The following is a 23,649-nucleotide window of genomic DNA, read 5'->3' as shown; positions in this document are numbered from 1 at the left end:
AAGCAGGTGGGAATGCAGCTCCCTCAGTGGTAGGTTCCTACCTTTAGCTTCTTTGAGTCCGTTTTCTCTGTGTGAGAGGATGGGGCCACAGGCTGGACACTGCTCGTGGTGACCGTCTTCAGCTTCTCCAGGCCATTGCTCAGAGCAGTCGTCAGGCTGGACCTGTGCTGCTGCTTCTTCTCACTGGAGACCTCTTGCACTGCAGCGCTGATGGGTTTCACTGGGTGAGGACTAAGGAGAACAAGGAGGTTGGACAGTTAACACCCTCTCAAGCTGGGGAATGATGCTGCTGCATCTCCCTGTGGTTCTTGAGGGGATGGGACAGACATCAAATTTAGTCAGCTCCACACGGCTAAATCCTCTGTGTCTGTGTTGCTCAAAGCTCACCTGCTCCAAGAAGAGAGAGGAGAGCCAGCACCCTGCAGAGAAGGCAGCCCACAGCACTCTCCAGCACTGTTTCCACCCAGAGATGAGATAAGGAGCCCCTGGAAACGTGTTCGGGCGAGACACAGAACAGATCCCCATGCCCACTCCTGTGCTGCTCGGTCCACACAGAGGGGCTGTGGGTCTAAAGTCCCCGCTGCCAGGTGTTCAAACAGCCAGGGGAAATTTAACCCAGGTTCAATGTAATCAAGGACTGGTACATCCACTGCCCAGAGGACCCCAGATTGGTGTCTGGGGTTACCACTGATGCTTCAGGGATGCTCCTGAACCACTGTGCATCAGTTCCTGCATTGTCTCACCCCAAGAGCTGAGTTACACCCCCCTGGAAGACACCGCAGAATTTGTGCCCCTCCAATAGCCAAAGGGGAGGGTGATGAGACTGTATCTGAATGCACCTTCTCTGTCAATTAAGGAGGAATTGTTTTTTCATTTATTTTGGCCTCACTCTTCACCAAAAAGACTGTTTCTGGGCTTAGAAAGAGTGAGCTTGCTTTTCACCGGGATGGAAAGAGAAGTGACCTGATGCTTCCTGCAAGAAACAAGCAGACCTGTGCACCATACTCAGGGTGAAAAGATCTAGCCAGGGTGATAAAATCTAGCCAGGAGCTCTGCAAAGCTTCTGCATAATCCCAACTGCTTTTCCCCCACACAATGCTGCAGGAGGACATCTTGCACACAGGAGCTCTCAAGCAAGGCAGCCAAACACAGTCTCTCTTTACAAATGGTGACCTCAGGGTGTTGGTAGGACAGGTTGTGGCAGGAGGAATAACGCCCACAGTCACCGTGTGAGCCATTACCTGGGCTGGGACAGACCCATCTTAAGTCCAGTTTGTGCTGTAACCCCTCAGCTGTGCTTTATTTCCATTTCAAAAGCAGAGCAGGGGGTTTTCAAGGCTGCTCCAGATCAGGTGGATGGCCCAAGTCCTCAGGGGTGGTGTCTTCGTGCCTTGTCAGTGGTGACAGGATCAGGATGTATCAAGCAATCTCCCCATTATGCTGACAGGGCACATCTAGAAGTCCTCTTCACCCACAATGATGCCTCCTGTCATCCATTTGCTAGGAGAGGAGAGCAATGGTAGCCACTGACCAGCTCCAACAAGCCAAAGGATCAACACCCCTTGCCAGAGCTGTCCAAGCACGTGGACAAGGGTTCCCCTACAGCTTGAAAGGATGCACAGCATTCCCACAGCCAGTACGGAGTCTAAGACCAGAGTACGGCTGCAGAATCAGGAGACTGACACCCCTAAGCAAGAGCTCTGCAGGGCACTCAGGGCCATCATGAACACTCAAACCATTTTAAACCGCTGAAGGGACCTCTTTTGGACCAAACTTACCACGGACACTCTACAAAATGAAAACCAGCAACAGCCTTGGGATGCCAATGCGATAGCTTGGATGCATTTTGAAAGCAGGGGGACATTTCCCATCACAGGCCTGGTTGCAGGTGGCTTTCAGCCCCATCGCCAGAGAGAACACATCAATTTCTGCAGAGCTGGAAAAGGTATTTAAAAAAAAAATAATAATACCCCATTCTTTTCCCACTGAGAGGGGAGTGTGTGGAGGGCTCCTGCTGAGCAAAGCAGGGGCTCTGCCCCCTCAACTTGTCACTCTGAGAGCTTCAAAAGCAGGAGGCATTTCTCCACCTGCATCCCGCCCCAGGATGGTCAGCACTGGGTACTTCCAGGCGAGCAGAGGTAGCTTCACGCCTCATAGCCACGTCTGAAGTCCTCATGGATCTGCTGAGAAGTTGGACCTGTTTCCATCGATGAATGTGAACTTGAGAGTAGAATCAGTTGCTCACACTGACAGCCTGCCTAATCCACTACTGCATCTCCAAGTGGACATAAGCCTATGATGAAGCTTAGCATGTTCAAGATTAAGCATCTCAGGATGACAACAGCACAACCCTGGTCCCTCTCTCAGCAAGCTTTGCTGTGTCACATCACAGCTTTCACCGATGCTCACGAGGTCATTACTTGAGCACAGTGAAAAACTAAGGAGACTCCTCTAGAGCAACTCAGAAATTATGTCTTTATCAACCCATTAAAATACTTCTCACAGAGACCAGGACAAGTCCAAGGAAATCTCTTGTGGGTAAGTCTGCAGCAGCACACAGCACCTGAGGACCTGACCTCCATGGAGAAAGGGTCTACGGAAAGGAAGGGAATGATTGAACTCAGGATCAGCAACTTTTCTCCCAGCTCCATCTATGGATGTGGCAAGCCACTCTCTGAGCTTCAAGGGCTCCACAAGGAATACATTCAGATCACCAAGACTGGCATGTGATTTAACCTGAAACGTCATTTTCAAAAGAGGATGATTCTGCTGCACTCCTGACATTGGGAAGGCACGAAGCAGTGTGTGCCAATACCATCTTTGTACCTGTGACATCGCCAGTTTCGTCACCTGCAAGTGCCATGCTGCAATAGCCACATTTCTGAGTTCCCGATCCATGGGTAAGGAGTTGCAAAACTGCTGGGTTCCTCCAAGGCAGTGGAGTCACCAAATAATTGTCATGGCCTGTCCTTTAGGTCCCACCTGTACCAGGGGATGTGACCAGAGATATCTTCCCAGCAGTGAAGGCACCATCCCAGCCTTCCCCAAAGAAGGGAAAGGGAAGCCACCGTACACTTGAGTGTTGCAACCGATGCTCTGAGCAGCCACCTTACCCCAGTGGCACCAGTTTTATGGCGAGAGCCCTCCCTTGCTGCAGGAGAGCAGGGAAGGATCTGCAAATGCAATCCCAACATGCACTCTTCCAGACTCTGAATTCTGCAGCTGCATCTTCATATCTGGCAAAAAAGCAGCTGTTCCAGCAGGGAACAACCTCCCAGATCACTGCGACCAGGTGGTGGCCCAGACACACTAGGCAGGAGGTGCTGGTGTCACTCAGATATACAAGTCTACCACCTGACTTGCCTCCTTGAAAAAGATGACCAGCAGAGAGACCTCTGGCCACCTGGGAAGAGGACATGTGTCCTCAAATCCAGTTTCCATCCCTCCCAAGGAGGGCCCATAACCCCAGCACACCAGACTCTCAATAATTCACACCAGGTACCACCTCTTCCTTTATCTGATGAAAGACACTGTTGTTCCAGCTAAGCCTGATCTAAGTTCGAAGCCTTTCCTTTTTCCTGCCACCTTTTTTCCTACCATATTTTTTCTTTGTCTATGTGCCACTGATCATCCTAATAAGATATGATTCCAGAAAAGGCACGCATCGCCATGGGGACCCAGAAAAGGGCCCTGCCAGCTTTTGTCTCTCCCCCCATGACAATTCATCACATCTCCCCAATCTTATAGAGTAGTGCAGAACCTCAGCGCTCTCCATAGTGACCTCAGTAACTCTTCAAAGGTTCTTCAATCACCGTAGCAAGTATCCAAAACTTACACCTTTTACAGATAGAGAAACCAGAGCAGAGGTGTTCAAGGCCTTCTCAGATGTGTATCATGACAGAAGCCAGTACTAACATTATGACCAGCTCTTATGTCCAAGTCCACTTTCCTCCCACAAGCCAGTCAGGCCTTGGATGGGTGCACAGTTGAGCCTGAAGGTGACTGTGAGTGTGTACTATTGACATAGAGGGTCCTGGGACTATAATTCTCTCATTGCCTAATTTTACCCTCCGGGATTGCAGGACACTTCTCTTTCCATGAAATATAACAAACATCAACAAAATTTAGTTTTCTGTACACACTCTATCTGCAAATTTTGAACAAGGCTATCTGCTGGAGGATGAATAATCTGATTAAGAATTATTTGAGGATCTGGCCTCAATAAAGAAAAACAAATATCAGCGATCAGACCTATCTCTTGCTGATTTTTGCTCTGGAGGCCTTTTTGCACGTCAAACCCACACACGAGCCAAGGAGGGATCCCCGTGCAGAAGGGCTCGAGATCAGCTAAGTTCTGCTGTCCCCATCCTCCTGCCCTCTCTCTCTCCGGGGCCATGACCAATATTATTCTTGGGCCAGATGGGATTTTATCATTTCAGTGCCTCCATGAAGCTCCATTTGCCTTCTGTTGCAGAGGTGAGGCTGATCAAATAAATCACTGCCAGAAGACCCAGGTCCCCATATAAACCTTAAAAGCTTGATCCTTGATACTCAGTGCAGACAGAGCCCATGACAATCTTCTCCCGCCCACGCAGACCAGGGGAAGGTGTACCAGGAAAATTATATGAAATGAAGGACATAGAGCAAGACTCCATGACCTAAACTTAGCACTTTCGTCTGCTTCATGGCATTTCTACAAGCCCACGATTGACCTGGGAGGAGGAACAGCCCCTTCTTTCCTCTGATACACCACCAGGGTACCCCCTCTCCCATTCCCATTGTACTTAAGGCGAGTACCACTTGCTTCAAAACCAATAGGCATCTCGGCAGGAGGGAGGGGAGAACAGCAATTTGCCGCTGCCTCGGTGTAACTTTTTTTTTTTTTTGGCTATGGAGAGAAGAAGGTTTTTAGTACTTGATGGTCATTTAAAAAGGAAAGAAACCAAAGCTGAATTAATGAAAAGGGAAGGGCAGTAGCCGCGCACATGCCATGAAGGAACTCATGAGAGCATTAATGGCTGGAAGCTCTCCTGGCAGACATGGAAAAGGCACCTATTTTGCAAGCACAGGGAATATGATGGAGCCAAAATTAGCATTGAGTGAAATGCGGATGCAGTTCTACTGTGGGTGAATTTTCAGTTGGGGCAGGTCTTGGATGCATCAAACTGTTTGTCCTAGTTTAGGGCAAACACAAGACACCAGTGGCCATTCGCCACCATGAACCGAGAGCCAAGGCTTCAGGCTCTCAACTGTTCAGGATGGACTCTCTGGGACCACAGGAAGGTGAGGGAAGAGGACCTGCAGTAACATGTGGAGTGGCCTCCTTGGAGTCAGCACAGCTGTGAGCTGCTGACACTGAGCCGGGGTCCACTTATGGGCCCCCCCGATGAGAGCAGAAGGGAGACAGGGTTCACCTCTACCAAATAACACACCCTTCGCCTTCCCCGGAGTGCTCACCTGGTCGTCTGCTGGAAAAAGGGCTTCTCAGCTGGCTGTGTCTCCCTGGGCAAAACCACGAGCGCTGAAGCTTGTGTGTCACCGGGCTGCGGCAAAGGGCAGGGCTGGGCGGCTGCATGGCTGGTGGCGGCAGGGACCCCGCTGCTCGCGGGGCACGCAACAGGGGAAGGGAAATCAAACTGTTTAGGGTTAGTTGCAGCCACAAGGAAAGGGGTGGAGAAGGCCAAGGGCTGGCTGTCATGCAGGAAAGGAGGCTTGCCTAGCAGGTCCCCGGGAAGGTTAGTGGGTGGGAAGCCTTGCCCAAGGGCTTCCTCGTGGAGGCTGGTGAAGCTGAAGCCTCCCTGACCAAGCCTCTTGGGCGGCACAGCTTGAACGGGGAGGGGGTCTGGTGGCTTCTCCACAAAGGGATTGCTTGAGGAATTTGGGCTGAGCGCCAGAGAAAAGGGATTTCTCGGGGCTGAAACATCCTGCTCGTGCCTCTCCTCAGCCCTATCTGGCTTCCAGAAATCGGCCTTCTTGAAGTCTATCCTGTCTGCCGAGCTTCGGCGCCATGGCCCCTCGGGCTCGCTGGCAAGGGCTCTGCCCTGCTCTGCCCCCTGGGGAGGGCCAGCCACTGTCACGGGGGCACAAGGCTCAGGCTGGCCTCCCACTTGTCCAGAGGGGCTGGCCCCTGGCCCGTGCTGTCCCTCACCATCACCCCACACCAGCTCTGGCTGGCGTGGACTGTCCCCACGCGCTAACCTTCGGGGTCGTGCAGCTGGGCCGAGACCCGTGGAGTGACCGGCTGCCTCCTGCTCTTCCAGAGCTGTCCAGAAGATTTCTGACTGGCCCAGGTCTAACTTGGAAGGTGGGTTTAGTCCCGACACACTTAGCTCCTCAGGGAACAGCTCCCGTTCAGAGGCCATCTCCAACTTGGCATTGTCTGCAGTCCCCATCAGAGAGGATAAACCTGGCTGGCTCCAGCTCTCCTTATCACCCGACTGGCCTAATGCATCTAGGGAGAATTTTGATGTGCAAGTCTCAAACTGCTCAGCTGTATCCGTCTCATCCATTTCTGACCAGTCTTCCCCCAAAGAGGTGTCTTTTTTGTCCAGCTCGCTAGCTCTTGTGTCCAAATTAGCTGCTGAGACCGCAGTTGCAGATTTGACGTCATCAGAGACCAGGAACTTGCTCCCAGCTTCAGGTGCATCCATTCCCAGTGTGGGCAGGCTGGGAGATGCTGGGACAGAGGGCTCGCTGCTCAGACGGCTCCTTGGCAGCTCCACGTCTGCCTTCAGGCCTTCCACACCTTCCCATCGCTCCTCACTGCCTCGCTGCCTTGGCTGCAGGTCACAAGCATCCTCCTCCTCACCATCTCCTCCACCACCCACAGCTGCAAACCACCTCGGAGGTTTGGGGGGCGGCACAGCCGAGCCTGCTGCCATCTCCTCCTTTCCTCGGGTACCTGTCTGCGTAGAGAGGATGACGTGCCTCTCGCGGATGTCAGAGCTGAGTTTTACACGGCCTTCGCTGGCCTCGAGCCGCATGCTCGCCTGGAGTCGGTAGACTGAAGTTCGTATGTCAAACATCTCCTCCTCGCTACCAGCACCCTGGGGCTCTGTCCCTGGCTGGGGGGCCATGGGGAACCGTCGTGCTGCCACATCTGTGAGCACCCGCGGGGGCACGGCCGCCACGTTGCTGCCTGGCAGGGTTTCAGAGGAGAGCTCAGGGTTGAAGGTGCTTCTGGGCAACACACAAGCGGCGGCGCGAGATCCACTCTTTGCTTCAAAGGCACCTTCGCTGAGGAAGGCTGGCCGTGGGCTGAACGTGCTCTGCTGACCCACGTGCTCCGGCTCAGCCATGCTTTGGGTGCTCTCTGACAGGTCAGGAGCGGTTTCAGTGGCTATGGTCATCCATCCATTTGTCCCTGCACTAGAGGGTTCCTCCTCATTGCTGTCCCCTTCCTCCCTAGCACTATTTTCAGCAGTAAGTGATGTTGAAGACTCTTTTTCCCCTGGATTTCCTGACGCAAATGCAGCTGTCCAAACTGTAGGCGTGCTGCTTTTCCTCCTCCTTCCCATTGACCCTGCAGACACGGGGCTCAGCACATCCTCTATCACAGTTGCTTCTTGGGTTGTGCTCACCAAGTTTGCCCCCACGTCTAAACCAGAAAAATTTGTCCAAGACCGCAGAGTTGTGGGCATTTCGCTGCTGATTTGTGAATCAGCCTTTTCAAATACCTTTGTCCCCTTCTCATGAGGTGGCTCAGCCAATCTCTCCGTTGGGCTGGCTGCATCGGGATCATCGATGAAAGCCATGGCCTCTGCCGCCACCGAAGCAAAGAAGTTTTCCTTCTTCAGTTCTGGTTTGAGCCTGCTGGTCGCAAAGGCATCGAAGGTATCATCCCACTCCGAGAGGGAAGGAGGGTTGGCAGGTTTCTCTTCTGGAGGAGGAAGGTCTCCTTGTGATGGGGGAGTAGTTTCTGGTACGGGGACACAAACGTTTTTTTCTGGAGACTCCCTCTCCGGGTCTTTATGTCTTAGGGAGGCAGAGGGACTGCAATCCTCTGAGGAATAAAAGCTCCCAGCGACCTCTGTTGAAGCATGCGGCCCAGACGGGAAACTAGAGAAAAAGTGAGTAGGTGAAGGAGAATTTAGTACCTGGTCAGCGAGGAGGTCCTCAAAGAAGGGATTGCTCTGCAGGGAGTTGAGGAATGGGTTGGTAGGGGACAAGCATCCAGACTGAGTGTCTCCAATAGCGGGAGAGAGGTTAGCGCTTGGCATGCTAGCGAGATGGGCTACAGCAGCAGGAGGAAACTGGGCAGGGAAGCAGGGAGGAAAATGAGAAGGAGCATCTGAGCTGGTTTCTACCTGAGGAGACACTTCCAGGCTGTGGAGGGAAGACAAAACAGTCCTCCTGGTTAATGCTGTGACAGTGCTGTAAGCATACACCACACACACTACAAACGCTTCGGTTCAAAGCAATGCAATGATCAAATACATACTCGTCTCTCTTGTTAGGCAGAGCAATGATTATGGAGTCAAGGCGTGGAAAGGGCATGCACGACAAAAAGGAAAGGGCAGCCCTTCTAGAACAGTCCTCCAAATTTCCCCATTCTGCCTTAGCAAGCCCTAAGACTTAGGAGCCCGAGAGGTTTTTCCCACCTCCTGCAGCCCAAGGACTCGGCTCTTTTTTTTTTGTGCCAGCACTGGCACGTACCAAGGGCAGGCTGCACAACAGGAGCCAGGCTGGGCTCTTGCATCAGGATTACTTGAGCCAGTAAGAGCACGCAGGAGTGAGTCTCTCCCAGTTTCCCCCAGTGCCTCATTACTTGTTTGGCAGCACATTAGAACGACAGCGGATGCGGTACTCCCTCCCGCACAGGAGGCTGCGGGCAGACAAGGAACAAGAGCCGAGCAGGAGGGAGCACGTGGCCAGGATGTGGCCCTGGCTCCACTCTTGACTCTGCCCAGCATCTCTGCACGCCCTTTGCCACATCACTTCTGGCCTGAGGTCCTGAGATGCCTGAACCCCCACGGGGGACCCCAAGTAGGAAGGGATTCAGCACAGCTCGAACTCAGACTGCCTGTCTCCTCCTCCACGTCCCCCTGACACAGGCAGCCAGTTCTTTGCTGCCTTTTCAAGAGGGACTACACCAACCTTTCCTTTGGATTTCATTGATCTTCCTTTGGGATCTCCTCCAGCAATGAGCATCACCACCCCTGAGTAAGACTTGCCAGGCAGGGGCTGGCCATGTCGGAAGTTTTCACACCACAAAGGATGCACCAGTGGCAGTCAGAACACCAAGCTCCCTCCTCCTGAGTCCCCGTCCCCTTGACTCACTCCTGCCAGGAGCAATCCCACCCCCAGGATGGGGGCACCCAGCACTGCCACATGCACCTATGCTACCCCGTAACAAAGCCAGCGAGATTACTTCCCTCTTCATCGTCCATGACAGCCAAGCTTCAAAGAGACCCCAGTTTTGGTTTGGGAGAAATATGGCCAGCACTGGGCATATCAAAGTTTAAGGAGGAATGACTAAAGAAACTGCTTTGCCAATATGCAGGGGTTATGTCCAGCCCTGAGGACACATCACAGTGTTTCCCTGCCTCACCCGAGCTGCTGGCAGGGGTCACGGGCGGCACTGGAAGATCCCGGTCAATGCGCTGGCAAATGGCAAAGTTGGTTGGATGACTATTTTCATCCGTTATTATAAATGCACAAAAAGCCTTAGACGTATTTTAAAGCGCAAAAATGCCATCTTGAGGCAAAAGTTAACGATGTGTGAAGGTGCAGGCAGCATCGGTTGCTTTTAAAACAGGCAGGGTGACATGTCAGTGGCATGTCTTGGACTGCAAGTGAGGCACGGATGGGCAGGAGCCTGTGCACACTGCTGCAGCACGGTAGGACCCACTTCTTCCCACTCCTGACAGCTTCAAAGGCCCCTTCATGTACCATCTTCTAAGCAGCTACCTTGGAAAGGTACCTATTCATGCAACCAATGCCACCAAAGTCCCCCCGGCCCAGATTTTAGGTAGGTAACACGCACAGCAACCAGCTGAGTGCAATGGGCTCAACTCCAGCACCCATCAGACACTACGCCAGATACTACTTAGCAGAACTAGTAATTCAGACACAAAAAAGCCTCGAAACCTTCATTTCCCCTCAAACCTGCAGCTTACTTGGTGCTGCAGGCAGAGACAGCTCGTGGGTGCCCTCTCCTGCTGTCACTAAGCAGCAGTGGTGGCTGTGGCGCAGGTGCCCATCCCTGTCCCCGCAGCCTGGCCGTGCTCCACCGTGTCTCCACGTCTTCTCCCTGCTCAGACCACTGCTGTGTGGCAGGGTGGAAAACCCACTGTGGGTAGCCAGGCACACACCTCCACAGAAGATACCTTTGAGTGGCCCAGCTCTTCCCAGGTGTTTTGAGCTCTCAGTGATCACAGAAAATTTCCAGGAGAAGCGATGGAAGAAGCTGATGGACCTTTAGGCACAAACCACCGCAGAGAGACCAGCAGCCGCTCTCTGCTTGGGTGCCAACCTCTCTGGGCATGTTGTGACCTGAGAATTGGCATGTGGTTGGGGTGCTCCACATCTGAATCCTGCTTTCAGCACAAGGCCCACTCCAGACCATCCGCGGGGCATCTTTGCTGTTCTGTAAAAGACCATCCATGAGGGAGAAGTGGTGCAGAATGACAGCGTTTGTGCAAAGAGACAGGGCAGCCCATCTCTCCTCAGTTCTCTGTCACTGCTATTTGGTGTTTGCCACCCCAAAGGTCTCAAGGCTATGGCTTGTACTGACAGGGTCCCTCAATTCTGCTGGTTTTCTGAATGCAGAAGGTGTGGACAAACGCCTGCAGCTGCTGGGTGGCTCCATGCTCCTCATCTGACACACACATTGGAGGACAGGCTCCTGTTTGCTGATACTTGTTGGAAATTGACTTTTTTTCCCTCATCACCCTCAAATTTAAGCTCTCCAGAAGAGCAGCGCAGCTGCCCTTGACCCAAGGTCCAATTGGGTCAGTTCACAAGATCCACAAATGTGTTTGTTCTGTGGTGGAACAGGGAAAAACACAGCAAATTTTCCTTTCCAGCTGGAAAGTGAAGTTGACACAGTCCAACCTGAAACACCATGATCTCAGGGTAGCTCCAAAGAGCACATGCCATTGCCCTACCTCTGCTTGCTCCTCCAATTGCTCCTTTCTGCTAGCACTTGCTTTAATGTTTTGGTCCGGATTAACATCCCTCATTTGTGATTCTGCTTAAATAGTATTTAGTGCTGAGTAAGAGCAACCAAGGCCTGATCCAGCCAGCTCTGCTGGGTTCTAGCACTAAATAGCTACAGAGCATTAATCAGCTTCAGGCTCCTAGTAAAGCGCTGCTGCTAACAACCTTCACAGCCATCAGAAGACTGAGTGGTTGAAGTTGCTTCCCCAAGGGTTGATATCAGAGCAGCCCCTCTCCCGGGCAGACATGGTGGGCAGTGCCCTGCATTGCACTGATCCCCATCCATACACATGGAAGAACAGCTTCGAAGTCTCTTCAAACCCACCCAAGACCATGTCTTCTTTCCCCATGCCATGATGGGGTTCATGGGGTGCTGGGCCTGCCGAGAAAGAGCAGCTCTGGGTCATGCCAGCAAGCTGGTCCCAGCCCTGAGCTGCTGCCTGTGCGGTCTAGGTCATCAGGAGGTAGGATGATACCTTCAGCAAGCCCCTGATGGCCCCTTGCCTGCCGTGACCTACACATCAGTGTCACGATGCAGCAAAATGAAGGCTGCACTTTGCCTGGGGAACAAGGTGGGTGAACATGAATCTTCTCTTGGAAGAAAGCAAACCAGAAGCAATGCAGCCCCTGGCACTGGTGCAGGAGGATCCAGATCTCTCCTGTCAGGCAGTGGTCCCATATCATCCTCCCCCAGCATGTGCAGCCCAAGCCAAGCTAAAGATATAAAGACAGAACTTAAATCCATCTTCTTTTGTCAGATTCTGGTTTTCCTCCCCTAAAAGCCCCTACTGAAGTTTCCTTTCACTGACCATCCCCATTCTTGCTGGGATCCACCGGGACTTGCTCAGGGGTTGCACAAACCACTCTCAGTCGCAAACTCCTGGCATCAGAGCCCGTGTCTTTCTCTGGGTTTTCAAAGCACCAATTGCACCCTCACCGTTCAACCCCTTTCCTCAGCACGAGCATCCCCTCTCTTGGTTAGCAGCCCGGCGCTGGCACCAGACCTGCTCTCCCCACTAATAACCCACCCCACAAAAAAGCCCCGTTTTCCCTCTCTGCTGAAGGATGCTGGAAGCACCCGGTGAAAGGAAACAAGACGCGGAGGATGGCGTGTTCCTCTAGAGGGAAACCTCCGCTTGCAGCAGCCTGACTGAAGATCTTTGCTGCATTGAAACGCTGACTCACCCTCCTCCTCCTCCCATACCCCAGCACACAGCTCCGCCAGCCAAAATAAATAGCGGGTACCTTTCTGCCCTCATTTATTTGTTTGGCAGCACTTCACAGACGCGTTTTAGCCTCTCAGCAGAAAAAAAACAGAAGAAAAAAAAAAAAACAGAAAAGAAGATATTGCTGAGCAACCCCCTGATGGAAAGTCTATTTGAAACAGCTTGCTCAATGCAGGGGGATGTTTCTGCACATATCGCAGCCTGACTTTCAGGCTGATGGCAGCCACCCCAGCTCCGCAGTCACACAGCACCGTCCCCAGCCATCACAGCCCGTCTGCAAGAGGGTGGGTAACTCTGCACCCTGAAGATAAAGAAAACAGCACATGCGCTGAAAAAGCAGGGGTTTGGGGAGGGCAGGGCTCAAATCCAGCCGTAACGTGCCGAGGTTAAGAGCTGTGCTGAACCTCAAGTGGAAAATCCCTCCCAGGAAGGCTGGATCAAGGGGAGCGCCGTGACCCTACCACACACAAGCTGCTTTTTTGCACATTTTCCCTGTAGACAAACATGCAGCCAGGGCTCGCTGCAAGGGAGCCGGGGAGGGTGGAAAACCAGCTGGACCAGAGTGCCCAAGGCCCCCACCGTAGCTTCAAAGCCTGGCAGGGATCAGGAATTTCCTCCCACCGGCACGAGTAAGGCTGGCACAGCAGGATTTGTGCAGAAAGGGGTTGGGAAGAGACGGGTATGGCAGCCTGGAACATTTTTATACAGGGTGGGAACCCAAGTGGGAAGCAGTCAGAGAATATATGCAAATTCTGCTTTTAAATAGCAATTTCTGAGATGAAAGCAAGGGATTTAGCTCCCTGTGCGATAACCACTCTGCTTTCTCCTTGGTCCTCACCTGCCCATCACCCCAATTAAAATAGACAAGTCCTGCTTTACAGAGATTTGCCCCAAAACCACAGGGAAAAAAAAAAAGAAAAATAGCAGATCTGGGAAGTAGGAGCCCAGGTACATGGAAAGTGTTAACCCTAATACCAACTTTTAGGGGTGAGACTGGGGCTGTGCTTTACCTGGACAGCTACAAAACAGATTTGTCTTATCAGGGCTGAGCTGATTCACCATCCTGATTCACATCCATCCCTGGGAAATGCAGGCTCAGCAGGCAAAAGGAAGGCAGAGACGTTTTAAGAGCCATTTTTCACCCTTGCAGGCTCCCTGCACCCCTCGTGCCAGAGGGAAAATGTCCAGCTCCGTCCCTGATCATTTTTACCCTGTGACTGATCCAACGCAGGCGTGCAGTTTTGCAGCTCGTATGGATACAAGACCCGTGCCAGGAATTCCTGACAGCTCCCGTGATGGACTCATACGTAGCCTCACCGTTACCCGTGATGTCCTGGTTCTCACGAAATGGAGTTCCTCTTCATCAAAGTCTGCAGCCTTCCAGGTTCCGTTCTGAAAGTCCCCCTTAATCACGCTTTGGAGGTGGCTGTCTCATGCATCCGTGTTCAATCCCACCAACAAGCTCACCTGGTCCACCTGCGCTGCTCCCTGCTGCCAGTCTGTCCAAGGACCATGCTCCAATCATTCAAAACCTTCTTCCCATTTCCAGCACTTAGGAAATGTGCTTTTTAGGAGTACATGATGAAGAGTGAGGAATTTGAGTCAATATTTGGCCTCACTGCTGGATATAAAGGTATGGACTATGGAAAGAGGACTGATAACCAAGGTGGGGGATGATTTTGTATTTTCCCCCCATGAAAGCAGCGAAAGAAAGAAAGGGCCTTAACCTGCAAATGGCACTAATGCAATTATTTTTACAACAAACAGTGCAATTCCTTTTTTCCTATTGCCAAGCATGAGATGCAGCCCCACTTTATCATCCCGATTCACACTGCAGGAAGCAGGACCTGTGGAGCTCTGATAACATTGTAGGAAACCCTGAAAATAGTTAAACCAATTGTTTTAGCCCCAGGCCTTGCCTGAAATAAACCTGCTGAGTTTCTTCCTTACATACAACCCTGGCCACAAACCTTATAAACAACAAACCCCAAACAGTCTTTTATTCAGGTCTTCAAAGAGCAAAGCTATCTTCCTATTGATTCCATTCAAGCCAGCATCAAGCCTACCACAGATCAGCAAAGCCAAGGCCAAAAAGCACAGCCTTTGGGTCCTGCTTCCCTGTCAAGAGTCTGTAAATAAGAGTCTGTAAATAAATGTCCAGCTCTCTCCCTAGCTATGAAAGCAGGCAGGTTTGCAGCTCGCCAGACAGCACCAGCTGGTGCGTGCTTGACAATGGGTCACCAAAACCCACCCATAACAGAACAGAAAACCTTTTCATAAAGCTGAAGTTAAAACCAGCCAAAAGTCAGTGGCTTCCTTATTTTAGAAAGGGTGTGGTTTTGCAAGGGCAAGCGGTTAAAGACAAGCTGTGCTAAACTTGTCTTAGCTCTAGGCTAATTTAAACCTTAACTGTAAAGCATCTTTCTAATTACACACCTTTTAACTAATTACAAGTTGAGTTTTTTGGTCTTGCTAAGGTGACTGCTTTTCACACTCTCTCCCCACGTTCAGCTTCAGGTGAAACCTGACCTATCCACAGCGGGCAAAACAGTAAGAAGATGCTGCTTGCTCAGCTGACAGGAGCCACAAAGCTGAAGTTTCCAGAAGCTGGCGAGCGGAAGGGAAAAAAATCCTTTCTGCAGATAAGTCAAAGACTTAAAACTGTTCGATTCAGAGGCTGGTTCTCTCCATAAAGCAAAGGTTAATCCGTCTTCGGCTCTAGAAGTTACACTGGTAACTGAATAGCTCCTCCAGATGCAGACGGACATCCATAAAACACCCACAGATAAGCACTGCTAACTTTTCAATCGCACGCTTGAGAAACCATATGTGTTTGATTCTCACAATACAGATGGCACCAGACCATATGCTCAACCTGACACCATCAAGACCTAATAAGCTCTTCAACAGCTTTGACTTGAATCAGTGGCGTGGTCCACAAGGTCATTGTGTGTAAGGAAAGAGAATAAAATCAGAAAAGTTAGAGTTCTGTATAATTAGAATAAGTAATGATGTTGTAATTAATGGTCAGAAAAAATTAAGATCCAGGAAAGCCAGACTAGAGACAGTCCATGTCCCTGTGATGATGGAAAAGCCATTTTTACATCAAATGAAATGCAATCACCATCTCCCACTGCCCAGCCTGGGCCACACACTAGAACAAATGCTTCTTATAATGTTCCCCAAAGGTGATCATCTACCCCACTCCACAAAACCCCAGACACTGGGTTTCCTCTTCTCAGCCAGGCAGCTCTAGCACTTCAACATCCTCCATAAAAGACTTCTCCTAATGACTACCTTAAATCTCCCTTGCGACAGATTAAGCTCATTACTTCCCATTTTCAAATAGCAAACTACAATTAAAGCCCATTCAGAAGCTTATAAACACCCCAAAAAGGGCCCCTGTGAATTTGTTCCCTCCAGCCTGTGCTGCTTCAAAGCAATTCTTATTTTGGGGAGAGAAAATCCCAGCTGGACGAACTGCTGTCGCATGGAGCATCCAGGTTTTCTCTTTAGAAGACGGGTATCTGCAGAGGGGGTCCTCAGCATGGCACAGCAAACCCACTCTGAGCAAAGCTTAGTTTCAGCTTAGCTTGAAATTAAACTGTGAGCACTGAAGTAGATTTAAAAAAAAACAACACAGAGTGAAAATCCTCTAGGAAAGGAATGACACTGGGAATGGGTCCGGCAGCTGTCACTTAAAAAAAGGCAGAGGGTTGTTAGAAATCAGCAGTGCTTAAGGGCACCTCTGCACTCACGGCGATTATCCACTGGCTTGGATGCTACAGGCATTCGGGAGCCAATGTACAGCTGGATGAGACAACCTTGCCTTGAAGACAGCAGCGTCCATCAGAGGAGCAGGGCAGGCACGGCTCACACGTCAGGTTGTAACGCACGGCCCGTGTTGGTCTCCTTCCTAGAACTGCAAAGCAGGAGGAAACCTGCAGGTTTCTCACCCGTTTACCAAGGAAAAGGCTCCAGAGAGAGATGCAGAAGGCATCTCCCATCCCACCACGCGTGTACACTGTAGACCCACAGCATTGCAGACTGGCTCAGGCAGCTTGCAGAGTCACTGCTTGAATAAAGTAGCATTTTTTATGGGTTTATTTTTCATACTGTGTCTTTTCTGTTGTAGCACTTAAATCAAACAGCAGGTTTATTATCACCTAAAGCAAAATAAATAAATAAATAAAAGAACAAACTTGAGAGGTAATATTCTGTCCTTCCTCAATCATAGCATTTAGAGACCCAAATCCTTTACTCTCATCCAGAAACAAACCTTGCTCCAGGATGTGAGACCAAGTAACTACAGGGGTTTCAAGTCTCCTGGAAATGAAAGACCCATAAATAGGAACTGCAGCCACAGCAGTCCCAGGACCTCACGTTCATCCCTCCTGCTGCTGGAGCAGCTCAAGGACAGACACCCCGCACCCTCTCTGGTCCTTCCCTTCCCCATCGCGTCCCCCATGTGAGCCAGGCCTCGCTCCCCAACCAAAGGCTTTGGGGCACAGACCTCCGGGCCCTGCAAGATGGCACATTTGTGACTCAGAGGAGCAGCTCTCCAGCTGCCCCCATGTCCCCAGCTCTGCCCATGCAGCTGGGAACGCTTGCAGTGGGCAGGACCGAGCCTTACCAGCCCTTATGGCTCCTCTCCCATCTCTCGCCGACAGCGTATGTTCCTCTCGAGTGACCACTTGTGGCACACAGGACAGGGACATGTGGCCTTCGGTCCTTGGGAAGGGGGGTGGCAGCACGTTCTTGCCTCCTGTTGGCCTTAAAGACCACTACAAACACAATGTCTTCTTGTGGGGTGAGGAGGACTTTCGGAGCTGCCCCTGTTCTGAAGCTGTGCTGAGCCATGTACTCAACCCCCTCGCTTACGTCTGAGCAGCACTTTAAAAGCAGTTTAACCCGTGTGGGAATCTGGTTAGGTTGAATAAACCATGAGTGCCCTCCTCATTAAAGGAGGCTTAGACTGAATTAAAATCCTTCTGCTTAATAAATTAGGTTAAAGTCAGCCCAGATTAGAAAATCCCTATAATAAATCAACCCTCTAGATTCAAACAGCTCTCAACTGCTAGTTATTTTCTCTGGCTGCTTTTAACCCTGTCTTCTCCCTCTCACTGAGCAATGGTAACACCACACCAGGCTCTTGGTCGACCTCCAGACCCCCAGCTCAGCTGCCAGGGGCTACAGGGATGGACGTGGGTGACGCACTGTCGCGATAAAGCCTGCACAGAAACAGCACGAACACCACGTTTTACGTGCCACAAATACAGTGCTGAGGATTTGGAGGGATGAATCACCACAAGAAGCAAGAACAATTAAGAGATTTATAATCAAGAGTGGGGAAGGCTGGGGTGGGATGGGAAAAGGAAAGAGCAGGGCTGGGATTAGTTACTTCAGAAATATTAATAATATCTCAAGTTCCCAAAGCACCGCACCCCCAGGCCAGACCAGCAACATAGAGGGGGTGGGACATTAATAAAAAAAAGTGATTACATATCACTGTGTCCCGCATCCTACACTGACTGCCAGGGAAGCTTTTTTATCTAATTAAAGGATAATGATCCTTTACTTTGAGGCCACAGAAACACTTGGCGTGACCGCAATGAGCCTCACCTCTGCAAAGGGAAATGTCTCCCTCTCCATGAAGGGGATCCCTCCCTTCCCCAACCAGGAAACATGGCCTGGGAGGGCAACTGGAGTTGGTTTGTGATAGAAGCCAGGGGAGGATCCAGGAAAAATCACCCTTCCTTTGAGACATTTAAGACCAAGGAAGGATTTCCCCCGCTATCATCTTGTCTGAGCAACAGAGACCAATCCTCCACTGATGCTGGAGAGTATTTAACAGCACAGCTCTTGAAGACGGGAGGCTGGAGCAGGTAATTAATGGCCTAGACATCAACACACCCATCTCACTGACCTGGGTTTCTGAGGGGACTCTTTGGGCTCCTTTGAACCGAACCAGCCACCGGTCTTATTCCTCTCATCTTTCCCTGCTGTCGTGTGGACGGATGAGCCATGGGAGGGTCCCACTTTCTCCCCCTGGCCTTTGCTCCCCACGTCACTCTTGTTGCCTCCGTGGTGGAATAGTCCGCCCTTCGCTTTCTTGTCTTCCTTCTTTGTTTCCTCAGGTTGTTTCTCCTTCATCGTCTCTGTGGAGAAGACCATGGGTGTTGCAGCTTGTGTCGGCTTGTTCTCTAAGCGATTGTTTTCCTCCATCTTGGCTCTGCCCAGATGGTTACTGAGAGTGACAGCTTTCGTGGAAACCTTGAGCTCCTCTTGCAAGGCTAAGGTGGGAGGAGACGGGATGAACCTGGGCTCATCTCTCTGCTGTGTCCTCTCCAAGTTGCTGACCCCCCAAGGCACCTCATGGGAGTCGGGATGGAGGGGGGTGAAGCCGAAGCCTTCCTCCTGCCGTCTGGGAACGCCGGGCACAGACTGTGGCGCAGAGCTCTGAGGGACAGACACGGGGCTCTTTGGTGCAGGCTCGTCGTTGTAAACGTGGCTCCCATTGATGCAGAGGGAAGACCTGGACACAGGATCATTCTTTGGCTTCAGGCTTTGGATTGCTTTTGGCTCCAGGACCGGGCTGACTTGGGAGACATCATCACTGAATGCTCTCTTGTGGGTCAGCTTTGGAGACGGCAAGTAGTCTTTCACTGTGGGAAAATAAAACACAAAATAGAGGTGAGATCATCTGAGTAACAGGCACAAGCATGAAAAACATTGTTATCTTCTACTTGCAAACACTAAGGAGATCTGTGAAACCATACCGGCTTTCTCTCTCCCAGGCTCTACTGGATTATAATTAACTTATTAGTAATGCAAAGCATGGGTCACAAGTATGTGGCTGTACAAGCTATATGATATTCTTCCCAAGCACATCATGTCCCACTGCAGGATCCAGAGAGGAGTCTCTGTAAGACGAAAAAACTCTTGTCTGAGAGGACCTCAGATCGATAATAAATGCAACAAACTACCCAGAAGCTGCTTAAAGGGCTTATGCTTCCGTGTGACTTAAGAGTTTGAACTGAATAAAAGACGCCGAGCCCCTGAGCTCCACTCTGACAGGCCAGGCCACTGCTCTGTGTGATATGAACCAGAAGGGGAGGGTCCAGCCCCTGCTTCCCCCTCCCACTGCCTGACCCTGTGGCTATTGCTAACGCTCAGCAGATTTTTAGCATTACATGGAGAGCCCAGTGAGAAGGATTGCCTCAACTTTAGATGACACGCAACTGCTCTCCCCTCCTAACCAGAAATGCAGTCTCCGCTCTGAGGGACAGACACGGGGCTCTTTGGTGCAGGCTCGTCGTTGTAAACGTGGCTCCCATTGATGCAGAGGGAAGACCTGGACACAGGATCATTCTTTGGCTTCAGGCTTTGGATTGCTTTTGGCTCCAGGACCGGGCTGACTTGGGAGACATCATCACTGAATGCTCTCTTGTGGGTCAGCTTTGGAGACGGCAAGTAGTCTTTCACTGTGGGAAAATAAAACACAAAATAGAGGTGAGATCATCTGAGTAACAGGCACAAGCATGAAAAACATTGTTATCTTCTACTTGCAAACACTAAGGAGATCTGTGAAACCATACCGGCTTTCTCTCTCCCAGGCTCTACTGGATTATAATTAACTTATTAGTAATGCAAAGCATGGGTCACAAGTATGTGGCTGTACAAGCTATATGATATTCTTCCCAAGCACATCATGTCCCACTGCAGGATCCAGAGAGGAGTCTCTGTAAGACGAAAAAACTCTTGTCTGAGAGGACCTCAGATCGATAATAAATGCAACAAACTACCCAGAAGCTGCTTAAAGGGCTTATGCTTCCGTGTGACTTAAGAGTTTGAACTGAATAAAAGACGCCGAGCCCCTGAGCTCCACTCTGACAGGCCAGGCCACTGCTCTGTGTGATATGAACCAGAAGGGGAGGGTCCAGCCCCTGCTTCCCCCTCCCACTGCCTGACCCTGTGGCTATTGCTAACGCTCAGCAGATTTTTAGCATTACATGGAGAGCCCAGTGAGAAGGATTGCCTCAACTTTAGATGACACGCAACTGCTCTCCCCTCCTAACCAGAAATGCAGTCTCCTTTGCTGGTTTTGGCTGGGATAGAGTTAATTTTCTCCACAGTAGCTTCTATGGAGCTATGTTTCAGATTTGTGCTGAAAACAGTATTGATAATGCAGGGATGTTTTAGTCACTGCTGAGTGGTGCTGACACAGAGTCAAGGCCTCTTCTGCTCCACACACCCCACAGGTGAGTGGGCTGGGGGTGCACAAGAAGCTGGGAGGGGATACAGCTGGGACACAGCTGACCTCAAATGACCAAAGGGATGTCCCATACTATGTGATGTCATGCTCAGTATATAAAGCTGGGGGAAGAAGAAGGAAGGGAGGACATTCAGAGCAATGGTGTTTCTCTTCCCAAGTAACCCTTATGCATGATGGAGCCCTGCTTTCCTGGAGATGGCTGAACACCTGCCTGCTGATGGGAAGCAGTGAATGAATTACTGGCTTTGCTTTGCTTGCGTGCACAACTTTTGTTTTACCTATTAAACTGTTTTTATCTCAATCCACGAGTGTTCTCACTTCCACTGTTCTGAGACTTCCCCCCATCCCAAGAGGGAGCAGTGAGTGAGCTGGGGTTAAATCTTGACACTCCTTCACCATGACATATGGATGACAGGGCCAGACCGGTGCCCCCACTCTCTCTCCAGCCATGCACAGGAACGTCACCCCCCCAGAAACCGAGAGGCATCACGTGGGGAGCTTCGCCAGCGTGGTGAGAAGCAGCATGTACCCAGGGAATCCCACCCTATATGGGAATTTGCTGTCTCCAGCCAATTAAACCATTTAATTATATATTTTGTCTTCAAGGGATGGCAAGAATTAATCCACTACAAGGGCCTTTTTTGTTTGCAAATCGCTGCTCTCCAAGCGCCAAGAGCTCAGATTGCTTTAATCACCGGGAACCGGTCACTGTTTCAGCTTTGCCTCCGAGCCGGGCAGCAGCCTGGCAACGTGCTCTGCTTCGTCCCAGCCCTCTCCCAGGGGCTCACTGCTACAAGTCAGTGCTAGCCACTTTAGGGGGGTAGAGAAGAAAGGGTCCTAAAGCACCCTCGTAGCCTGCAAGCTCACGCTGCGCTGCAGGGAGCACGTGCAGCATCAGTGTAAGTCAGGCTGTTCATATACGGGCTCAACATGAGAAGCAAAATCTTAGATGTCTCCCCCAGTTCTGGTCAGCAGGTTACTGCCAGCAGGCAGAAGGTCTCAGAGGGTTTGTGCAGGATGCCGCTTTTAGGTAAGCAATTAGTTAACGGATTTGCAGGAAAGCCTCAAAAGCCCCTTACAAAAAAAAAAAGAAGGGGGAAAAATTAAAACCGTTATCCTCTTACCAGAGCGTTCAGTGGACAGACTGCTGTGTCTGCTCGGGGATTTGGTTACCTCAGGAACATTTGCAGCCAAGCCCAGGCTGGCAGAAGAGATGGTGCTGTCAGATCCCAGGGAGGTGTTGGATTGCGTCAGGGATGACTTGCGCAACTTATTCTTCAAGAAGAAGCCCTTGACTTTGGACTTCTTTCCCCCAATGTCGTAGTCATCCTCCATGTCGAGGGCGCCCATGCTGCTGGGGATGATGGCAGAGGCTGACTCCAAATCGTATTTCTTCTTGCCCTTCACCTTGTCCTTCAGCTTGCCAAACGGCGACCGCGGCTTGTCCTTCATGGACAGGTCAAACATGCTGGCTGTAAGGTTGTTGCGTGTGAACTGGATGCTCACCAGGATCTCACCACGCTCCTTCTCCTTCTTCCCAGGCTTGGAGTGCAGCTTGTACCACCTGGAGCCAGAGAGGAAAGAAAAAGAAAGGCCTATATGTCATTTCCAAGAGCCACAAGCCAGAAATACCTTGGATAGGATGCTGCTGGGCGGGACCTAGCACAAGCACCCCAGAATTCACCAACGACCTGAGTCAGAGGCACACAAACACCAAACCCAGAGGCGTCGCACTGGACCAGAACTCTCCCTGAACCACAGCAGCTTTGTAAGAGCTCTGTCTCTGTCCCCATCCTAAAGCACTTCCACTAAATAACTTGGCAAACACCATCTCGCTCACCCTGGCATCAGACACTGCCGTGCATTTCAGGGGGGGAAGTTACTGGTGGCCACATTTTTGTCCAGTCAGTTGATATGTTGCTGTGAGCCTTGTTTAAAAAAAGATGGTGCTTTGTGCTTGCGTTTTAAATATTCAAGAGCCAGTGACTCAGAACAAATCCTTTCAAGTCAGAGACAGTACCATAATGGCAAAGGCACTCAACAACATTCATTAAAATAACTTTATGCCAGACCCTCTGTGCCTCACCCTAAATAAAGGTGCTGAAGTTTGCCTAGAAGTGTCCTTGCATCAAGCATTTAGAAGGTGCTGCATCCTCCTTATGGGCAGCAGAAGTTGGCACACAGCACTCACTCTATCCAACTCAATCCCACCCCACCATACTCAACCCTACCCTACCCAGGTCACTGGATTTTTGGGAAATATTTGCATTCCCACAGCTGGCTGATGGCAGTCTCCAGCCTGCGGTACAGCTTTGGCATCTTCGATGACCTGATGTGATGGCAGATGACGCAGCACACCTATTCATCCATCACCTTCCCCTCCTCCAAATCCCTCAGTTCTGCTGAAACATCTGTAAAATCTGAGGCAGCCAGCAGCCTGGGCAAAGGATGGAAAAGGACTTTAACATCCCCTGTGCCGGTTGCCAAAGCCTATCATCGCGTTGCTGGGGCTGGCAAGAGCTCCCAAATGAGATATTAGGCACATCTACCAGCACAAAAGCTTCAAATGACTCTGCAGTAGATTAATGGAGGATGCTCCCTGATGCCCTGCCCCAGATGAAACCCACAACAGAGACTTTGCTCACAGAGATGGAAAGAGCATGCGAAAACCATTCACTGCACAAGAGAAAATAACCTCCCAACCTCCATTTAAGGCCCCATTCTTTTGCAGGGAATAACCTGTGCACTGGCAGGGCATGGGGCAACCCTCAGTATGCAATGGGAGAAGGGACTAGCTTCCTGCCAGCTGGAACACACAGTAAGTGAGAAGGTACCAAAGCAAGAGATGGCAGGGAAAATCCAGTTTCCAGTTTACAGTGATACCATGGTCAGACAGGGCAGTATGAAACACAAGCCATGAGGGAACTATTTCCTCCCCCAAATAGCTGCTGACCCAGTGGTCCTTTGCCTCCTCCTCCTCCATCCTTC

The 23,649-nt window shown here is 50.9% G+C and overlaps 1 protein-coding gene across 5 annotated transcripts in view; it reads right to left on the bottom strand.

Moving 5' to 3' along the window:
* RAB11FIP5 (RAB11 family interacting protein 5 (class I)) overlaps positions 1-23,649 on the bottom strand; it is a 55,304-nt gene that overhangs the window by 5,405 nt on the left and 26,250 nt on the right. The window contains exons 1-4 of one of the 5 annotated variants that reach the window (XM_014966831.1): positions 18,313-19,046; positions 6,199-8,058; positions 5,458-5,598; positions 42-231 (exon numbers count right to left, since the gene is read on the bottom strand). In XM_014966831.1, the coding sequence (XP_014822317.1) occupies positions 42-231; positions 5,458-5,598; positions 6,199-8,058; positions 18,313-18,611 (2,490 nt within the window). In that variant the 5' untranslated portion in view covers positions 18,612-19,046. Of the gene's footprint in view, positions 1-41; positions 232-5,457; positions 8,059-8,306; positions 8,326-18,312; positions 19,052-21,785; positions 22,226-23,649 lie in introns of those variants that run through there. The other 4 variants (XM_014966830.1, XM_014966833.1, XM_014966829.1 and 1 more) reach the window with 4 other exon arrangements.

The sequence above is a fragment of the Calidris pugnax genome, unplaced genomic scaffold (genome assembly GCF_001431845.1).
Source record: "Calidris pugnax isolate Ruff unplaced genomic scaffold, ASM143184v1 scaffold14, whole genome shotgun sequence".
Lineage (NCBI taxonomy): Eukaryota > Metazoa > Chordata > Aves > Charadriiformes > Scolopacidae > Calidris > Calidris pugnax.
This window is presented reverse-complemented; position numbering and strand designations above follow the sequence as displayed.